The 9,400-nt window shown below is 29.4% G+C and overlaps 2 protein-coding genes across 3 annotated transcripts; one reads left to right on the top strand and one right to left on the bottom strand.

The window, feature by feature from the left end:
* The first annotated feature begins 237 nt into the window (after positions 1-237).
* LOC105251565 (vesicle-trafficking protein SEC22b-B) lies at positions 238-1,980 on the top strand. Its single transcript, XM_011258465.3, has 5 exons — positions 238-849; positions 1,084-1,193; positions 1,265-1,425; positions 1,521-1,667; positions 1,791-1,980. Exons 1-5 carry the CDS (start codon positions 775-777, stop codon positions 1,937-1,939), a joined length of 642 nt encoding a protein of 213 aa, XP_011256767.1. The 5' UTR covers positions 238-774; the 3' UTR covers positions 1,940-1,980.
* Positions 1,981-2,638: 658 nt separating this feature from the next.
* Positions 2,639-4,546, bottom strand: LOC105251564 (box C/D snoRNA protein 1). Of its 2 annotated transcripts, none has more exons than XM_011258463.3 (7): positions 4,468-4,546; positions 4,184-4,365; positions 3,988-4,079; positions 3,729-3,907; positions 3,436-3,630; positions 3,135-3,259; positions 2,639-3,058 (listed from the first exon to the last, which is right to left on the bottom strand). In XM_011258463.3, exons 1-7 carry the CDS (start codon positions 4,485-4,487, stop codon positions 2,859-2,861), a joined length of 993 nt encoding a protein of 330 aa, XP_011256765.1. In that variant the 5' UTR covers positions 4,488-4,546; the 3' UTR covers positions 2,639-2,858. The 2 variants fall into 2 exon arrangements, with proteins under 2 accessions (XP_011256765.1, XP_011256766.1); XM_011258464.3 differs by having other exon boundaries at positions 4,184-4,385; positions 4,468-4,492.
* Positions 4,547-9,400: the final 4,854 nt, after the last annotated feature.

Here is a 9,400-nt window from a genome sequence, read left to right as displayed (position 1 = left end):
TAGCGAGCGCGCTACCCACGCAAACGTCAAAAGTCAGACGCGTTCGAAGATCCTATTCGCCTGGTGGAGCAGTGGCTAATCGATCAATCACGAGCGAAGATTATTTCGTCCCGATTGGTCCGTTCGATGCTACTCCATCTTTCGAGTAGACTTTCCGAACGCACCCTCGAACCGGTCGCGAGATGACGCGACGATCGTTCGGACCGATTCGAATACAGATGCGAGTGTCAAGGGATGACACGAAGTGTCACGGACCGTTGGACATCGCGCTTGACGTTCACCTGTCAAAAAGGGCGCGATGGTCCGGTAGTCTCGGTACGCGTCGATAATCGCTTCTTTGCGCGATCCCGAAGACGCGTTCGGACGTTCTCCAGATCGCGACGATCGACGAGTTTCCCGCCACGAGTTTCCGGACACGTATGCACCATTCGAAGGTGCATTCGCTGTCCGTTTCAAGGTTTGAAAAATACTACGTAAGCAAGCAAGAGTGTTTTCCTTCTTTTTTCTTCTTGTTTCGGGTCAAGGAAGAACGATGGAACGGGAAAATTGCCGATTTCGCATCCGAGGGAAATTTGCACGGGGAATCGATCGACCGATCGACTGACGTGGTACGTCGAGAGTGGACGCGCGGATGAAAATCCGGCCACATCGGCGGATAGTTTCGCCAAGTTTCGCGCTAGTGGCCTGTGGAGGGTGGAGGTCGCAAAGCAACGCGATCTCGAAAACTTTTTTCGTGTCGTCTTGCGCGAAAATCGGCGGTAAAATTCTGACAGGATGGTCTTGTTTACGATAATCGCGAGAGTATCGGATGGCCTGCCGCTGGCAGCCACTATGCAGGATAACGAACAGGTTAGAAATATGTTATGATGAAATGTCACCTCGCTCCTAGATTTTGCACTTTGCCTTCGTAATTGATTCTCATTAAGGAAAGCGTAATTGCATCCGTAAAAGTTTGTCATGAAGAGGATGAAACGGGGTTTTAAAATTTACTTTGCGCGAGCGAACAAAAATTTGGAGCAAAAATCTGTTTATGTTCTTAAATAAATTTAATTAACTCGCATTGTTTTTTTTTTTTTTTTATAGGATGGTAAAAATATCGTAGAGTACCAGAATCAAGCGAAGATGTTGTTTAGAAAACTAGGCCCACAGTCTCCGGCAAGATGTACCCTAGAAACTGGACCATATCTTTTCCAGTGAGCAATGATTGCTGATAGTATACCATAGATCTATATGTCTACGTGTTTTATATCGCATTTATTTACAGCTATTTAATCGAAAATGAAGTATGTTATCTAGTATTATGCGAAAGAAATTACAGTACACGTATAGCATACAATTATCTGGAAGATATTGCGCAGGAATTTCATGTTCAGTATGGCAAACGTGTAAATACAGTAACTAGGCCTTATACCTTCATTGAATTTGGTATGTCATAGCAGATTTAATATGTTATTGAATATAGCACTATATGCTATTAAAATAAATATGTAATACTATATATTATTTTACTTATTTTCCAGATACATATATCCAGAAAGCCAAAAAGATCTTCTCAGACAGTAGATCACGTAGAAATTTGAATACCCTTAACAGTCAGTTACAAGATGTGCAAAGAATTATGGTACAAAATATTGATGATGTTTTACAGAGGGGTACTGTACTTTCAGGTAATGTTCTACATTGATTAAATTTGTGGTTTAAAGATTAAAAATGTGAATATAAACATATATATATATATGTATCTTGATAGCATTACATATATAAATAACATTAATTATGTATTTACGCAGAGTTGGACACAAAGACGCAAAATCTATCTATGCTATCGCAGAAGTATAAAAAAGACGCGAGACATCTAAATAGCAAATCGATGTATGTGAAAGTTGTTGCTGGCCTTGTTGCATTTTTGGTCTTCCTGTTATATTTCTTTATTCTCTAGTTAAACAATAAAAAAGGCAAAAGGGTTACTTATCAAAGATATTTCATTTCCAGGGATAGAAATATTTCATTTAGCTCATCCATGATTACACAATATTTGATTTTAAAATATCCACTTATACTTATAAGAAAGAAAAAAGTTAAAATTTATATTCAAAACAAAAAATCTCGGAAATGTAATTGTACTGATGTATCTATAAACTAATCTATATCAAAATTATGTTTGTAAAAGTAATATAATAGAGTAAATTAATATTTAAAATATATAATTATAAAATATTCGATAATTTTTTAACATTGCATAAAAAAAATTAATAGATTTTGTTATAATATAGAGATGAATATAGATATATAGAATTTTTACTACATCGTATTTCTGTTCGAGTCTCGTAATAATCTTATTAAAAAAGACAAAATAAGATAATGTGCGATCATTTTTAAAATATATAAATATTTTCGTAATATATTTGCTTCTCCCTAATTTATTCAGGGTAATATTATATTGCGTTAAAATTTTATTGACCTCAAAAATAAATTTCTCAAATATATAAAAGAGAGAAAAAAATAGAATGTTATATATTGCATCTCTTTTCATGGATAAAAAGAGAATCACTGTATTTATCCCATTCCTACACATTTGTTAAGTCATATAACTTGTGTGTGATCCTCTGTGAAATCTTGACCTAGGAAATTTTAAGATATATTTACTATTGACTACACTAATATTCTTGGATGATGTGCAGATATATATATTATTATTGGGAAAGGAATCAATTAAAAAAATGTATTATAATCGCGATCATTCACGTTTCTATGTGTTTTAATTATATCAAAACTATTATGGTGAAAGATATATTTACAATAAAGATCATATATGTATATAAATATTTCTTATATTCTATAGATATCAATTTATACACCTATAATTCTTCATAATTAGGTATATTCAAATCAGGTACACGTTTCTTTCCTTGTGATTTGTTATCCAATTTTTCTTCATCAGATTCCGAAAAATCATTGAAAAAATAATTCACTGGCTGATTTTCTTTTTTGTCAAATTCATTTTTTCTTCGTTTTCTTTCTCCCGGATTTTTACATTCTGTATCACTTGTTTCCTCATCTAAATGATTTTATGTATACATAAAGATTTGGTATTGAAAATAAAATATAAATATGTAATCATACATAATACTTACCAGTGTCTATAATCTCATACATATCAGAATGATCTTTCATAATGACATAAAATGTTGGAAATTCCACTATGGTTTTATTTTCCAAATTTTCTTTTAATGTAAGTGTGAGATCTAACTCATAAAATCTGTAAAAGAAATTTATAATTATTAAATATAAAAATTATTTAAATTATTTAAAAAAGTTTGATATCTTTTACTAAAAAAATTATATATGTACAATTAAACAGTAATTACATTATAAATGTAATTTCAATTTTTAATTGTACATTAAAATTACTATGAATAATGTATGTTTATTTACTTAGAATGTGCTTTCTTTACTTTCTCAGCTTTTAAGAGAACTTTGATACTAGTTAATCCAGCTGCTCTATAAAATTGTAATTTATCAGCTAAAGCTAATTGTATATTTAATTTTTCAATATCACTCTCATCTTCTAAAGAGACTGGATCTAAAACTTGTTCCACAAGTGTCGATAATCTTGTATTATCCAAAGCTCTGTAATGAGAATATTTATTAAAGAATTATTGCTCATTGTTTAAAAACTATTTTTTAAGATATATATCTATATATATGGGTTATATTTACTATTATACCTTTTCATAATCCATTTTATATTTTGAGCTTGTGGAAAAATCCATTCTATTCGCCAGAATAATTCATTGGTCTTCCAATTGAGAAATGTGGTGTTCTCCTTGTGTCGATTAAAGATTTGTGGCATGAATAATAGTGATACTTTTCTACATGATGCAGCGCATCTCAGTTTATGTAAGTGCTGGAAGAAAGAATACAATTTTGCTACATTCTTATAAAAATATCACATACATAAATATATACGTATAAAAAATATTTTACCACTGGTAAATTAATTGGACGTATGTATCTCCTCTCTGGATTTCGTTTCTTTGTATCAATTAATCTACTAGCTTGCTCAAGAAAACGATAATCTGCAAAATAATCAAATATCGTTCAATATTGTAAAAGTTTCTAGGACATTGCAATCTCTCCTGTAATAAGAGAAAATTTGAGAAAAAAAAGAAGAATATCTTACCGCTTAGCAAATCTAAATCTGCAAATGATGCTAAAGGGATAAACTTGGTTTTATCTCGGATCCCATCACAATCCAATTCCTTCTTATGTCGATTTACACATATGAGGGAACACGTTCTAACCTCGCACTTTGGACACGTGTATTTAGCTTTCGTCGTGCCGCATACTTCGCAATCTTCTAATCTGCAAATAAACATAATTATCTTGTTAGCTTATCATAAGAAGAAATTTTTTAATTAACTCATATATGCTAATGAATATATTCGCATAGAAATATCTACTTACTTTTTACTGGTGGAAGCCATCTTTTGTGTTTAGGAAAGTTCTGCTCACAGGGGTACAGGGTACAGCAGTAGATAGATCGATCATATTATTATTGTTTTGATTATTGTTTATTGATTGTATTTGAGATATAATAAAAAACTAGTTTGACTTTAATCGCATGACTAAAGATATAATTTTCAGATATATAGCTAGAGGCTGAATATTTAAATCTTAAAAAATAAAAAGGCATAAATATTTAAATCTTATTAATATTTAAATATTTTCTCTGTTTAAATAATGATAAAAGAAAAAAGAACACATAGATAAATTTATAGAAAAACAATGGTGTTGAAAAAAATATATAACATACAAATATTTTTATATTATAAATTATTATTAAATTATTATTATTAAATTATTAAATTATTATTATATTTATATTTTTATATTATATTACATATTGCTTACATATATACTTATTTTCTTTATTTATATTATTTACTTTTATACATTATTTACATAATATTCTCCTATTAATATTGTTTTATTTATTTATGTCAACGTTTTATAATATTAGAATAAATACATAAATACATACAAAAAAATACATTACATTGTGCATTTTTATATTTGTCAAAGTATTTTTAAAATAATTACATATTTAATGATTAATTGATTAATTAATGATTCATACAATATACGAAGCGTTTCTCACCACTACCTTACTACTCGAGAGTCATTGCGCGAATGATAACAAAGCCATAACATAGCGCGCTACTGTTTATATTTTATATTGAAATCGAACATTGTGTTATTGATAATTCTCGTTGCCAAAATATTTTACATATTATAAAATAAACATTAACGCGGAATAAAATATATTTATAATGAAATATATTTGTGACTCTAAGTATTAAAATAATAATTTTTATTAAATTGTATATTGTTTAATTAACAAGGATTGAGAAAATTTAAAGCATTGTTCGAAATATATTTAATTATAATATTGTTAAAAAAATATTATAATAAGCATCAATAATCGAAAGATCATAACATGATTAATTCTCTTGTCCCTTTTTATGTATCCTCTGTTTCAATTTTTATTTAATTAATGATTATAATTCGATCAAGATTTCGTAGACAATAAATTCAGAAATCAAAGTCGCGCGAACTGAGCGTAGTAATGGCCATGCGCAGAAACGAATGCGCACCGGTTCGGCCGCCATGTTAGTTCCGCCATGTTAGTTGCCTACGTCATACGTGTCGGAGTCATACGAGTCATACGCAGTTCGTCGTACCTCCGCATTTTTCGCGTCTTTTAACCGTAAATAAGTGAATATCGCGAGTGAACGAGTGTTGAGACTGTCCAAGAATGATCGCGCGACTTTTATAATATGTCAATGGAAGCGTGCAACAGCTGTTTTTGATAGTATTCAGTGATGGCGTCATCGCAAAAATGAAGCGAAGTCGCGACGCATTATTCGCGCCCTTGATGATGATCATCGGATGCGAGAGAGAGTATCGAGAGTGCCGAATAAAATGTCGCGCGTTCGCGTTGGTGATATCGTGTGAGTTTGTGTGCATCGAGATCGGAATGGGACATCCCGAGGCGAGCGAAGGAGCGGCCTGTGGAACAGCCGGTTGAACGGTGAGTTGATTGGATTTATCATATTTGCGTGACAATTCATGCTCATTCGACGTTTCTACAGCATCGCGATATCTCGAATTACGATCGGGTAAATCGGCGCCGCATCATAATTCGATGCGACGCAATGCAATTCAAATAAAGTCGATCGCGTGAAGATGGTTAGGCTAGAAGCGATTTGAAGTTTACTTTGTATACGCGCGCGCAGTGCTGGCGCAGTCTTCTTGTAGGAATGCCAACTGTCAAACGATATAATTTTCGATCTAACCTAATCTAACCTAGTCTAACCTCTGACCAGGAAATCGATCATGAATCTTTTTCCTTGGCGAACTCGTGAACTTGTGATTTTCCTTATCGAACTCGCGAGCTTGTGAAAAATGAAAAGTTTCATTGATGAATTCGTAAAAAGAGTATTCGTAATAAGATTCTCTCATGGTCGATTTCCAGATGTCGAATGTAAACACGAGCATATATTGCGTGGATTTATTCATGCTTTTAAAAATAATATTTATAATTATTAATGTAGTACATTTTATTACATAGTATATTAATCGTATTAAATGTGCGACGTAACAATGGTACAGTTTTATACATTTTAATGAAGAGCATATAATTAGTTAGGTTAGATTAAATTAATCAAAACAAGCTACTGTGATGCATTTAAATCAAAACAAGCTACTGTGATGCATTTATTTAACATAATAGTATTCATTTGACGAATGTGCAGCTACTGAAGTTAAACGACATATTTGTGGACATATTTTTAATCATAAAAGTCTCGTATCTCAATTACATGAAACTGAACTACAAAATATTTATGTATTCCACATTAACGTTATTCATTACAAGTACTATATTACTTTCCTTATATCTCAATCATATTTAGTCACATTATATCGTCGATGACGCTTTTCATATACTGCAGACAATACTGTGCATGGAATTTTACGCAGGTAATACATGGCAGAAAAATATAATTTGCTCTTGTAATGAAATTTATATTTTTATCCTCTTTAATTTTTATTTGCGATAATAAATGATTTCACAAAAATTTATCGTTAGAACAGTTTCGTGTACATCAAGAGTTTAATAATCATTAATTATAATCATTAATTACAATATTAATTGTGTTTCCATATTAATTACAATCACGTTCAGATGTATTACTTTATTCTTTGAGAATCGCCATACGAATGACAAGTCATTGACAACGAGACCGTAATATGTAAATATTAACGTGTTACTGTTTATGGTACCAAGGCTGAACATGTTATTGGTAATGTCGGATATTCTACATATTATAAGATAAAAGAAAAAAACGAGCAATATGTCTATTTTAAATAATATAAATATGATAATTTATATAAATTATATGTATATTTGGCACATGTATGCTCCGTATGTTGCCCGATGTTTTCCAGATCTACTTTTCTTTGGTTACACATCCTTTGCTTTCTTTCACTCATTCGCGAAAATACGATCAATAATTATGTGGATTATACCGAATACGTAGGATATTTTGCATGGCATCGATCATAGAATAATTACACTCATATACTTATTTTATTATATTTTAGTAAATGAAAAAAACATTTACAAGAATTAAAATTGTGCTACTCGATTACATCAATGTTTATCATTACTATTGATCTAAGTATATGCATTTATATATATTATATATTTATTATAATATTAGGTATCAATAATATTGTTAGCTTCGGTCTGATCACGCGATTATACAGATCTTTTGGCATATAAATCGAATATCAATACATAGTTTATAAATTTAAAATAATAATTTTCTTATAATTAGTAATCTTTCTTATAATTAGTAGTCTTTAAAAAACGCACGAAAATTAGCAAAAAAATTGCATTTTATATTTTTATATTTTCTCCTTTCCGTAAAAAATTATTTATTTACTTGCAGCAATTTACTATACATCTTGTATAAAATAACAAGATGTTTAAAACCAATTTCTTTTTGGTCCCAATCGAATCACTTTATCAATTAATTTGTACTAACTGGTACATACTTTTATTGAATCGTTGTGAAATGTAATTTCTGTTTTGATTTGCGATTATGTATCGTGTTACTATATACATAAATTATCATTTATAATTTTAAATATATGTTATTAAATTATACAAATACAAATTATGCACCTTTACGTATCAATTAAAATATTAAAACCGGCATATTAAAATCGAAATATTATACCAAAAAATTAATTTTCTGAAATATTTATCACAAATTTCTTTGTAATTTCTTCTTACATACTTCTTAAATATAAGATACAGGGAAAATGTGATTTTAATAAATTTTATACGAAAACTACATCATTCGCGATTTGCTAAGAATGATAATGAAAATTAATCATTCTTCTAATGGAGATTATCAGATGATCAATTTTTCATACTTTTTTCAAAAAATCCAAATTTATAAAACCAATATCTATTCAGTCGAACTCTAAGCAATATTTTAGCTTTATATTTATATATGCATATGCACATATATATAAAATAAAAATTATAAATATTTCTTAGAAAAAAATTTTTTATATTTTGATTCTTTCATAGGTCCATTTTAAGAATTACGAGGAATGCATTTTGTAAGAATTCTAGTCTAATTTAACTTGTGCATTGTATATAAATTCATTCATAATTTTCTTTTTGTCTACACACATGATAAATAAATAAGAAACAACGGATATATATCTCTATGATGATCTTTAACAGATAATTTTTTGATCATTAATAATAAAATAATGTAGGCAAGAAAAAATAGGAAAAGAGCAGTGAATCGAGTGAAACGAAGGATCAAGTGAACTAATAGAATACATATGTATTAAAATATGAAAATTCTTTTTATAATAATCGAATAGATTTAAAAATAAATTACAGAATTTTGACTAAATGTGCGTATGTCTACATTATATAATTATTAACATTAAATTATAATAATATTTTGCATATTATACAAAATATCTTGCAAAGATTATAAAAATTATGCAATATAAACATTCATCTGTCTATATTACAAACTATGCAACCAGAGAAAATTTACTTAATAGAATAAATCTCTTATTTTTACTTTCTTTTTCCTCTCTCTATGTTGTGATATATACAATGATTCTTTATGAAATTATAAGTTACTGTGGTAACATATTGAGTCTGGCTCTTATAGCCTTAGATATTTGAATATTTATAAACATCTATTGAGATATACATATCATTTTTAAACTGATATTAATTACAATATTCATATCGAAAGTAATCAATCATGATCATTTATAATACGAGGAACAATTA

The sequence above is a fragment of the Camponotus floridanus genome, unplaced genomic scaffold (assembly GCF_003227725.1).
Source record: "Camponotus floridanus strain SB8 unplaced genomic scaffold, Cflo_v7.5 scaffold7, whole genome shotgun sequence".
Taxonomy (NCBI): Eukaryota; Metazoa; Arthropoda; class Insecta; order Hymenoptera; family Formicidae; genus Camponotus; species Camponotus floridanus.
This window is presented reverse-complemented; position numbering and strand designations above follow the sequence as displayed.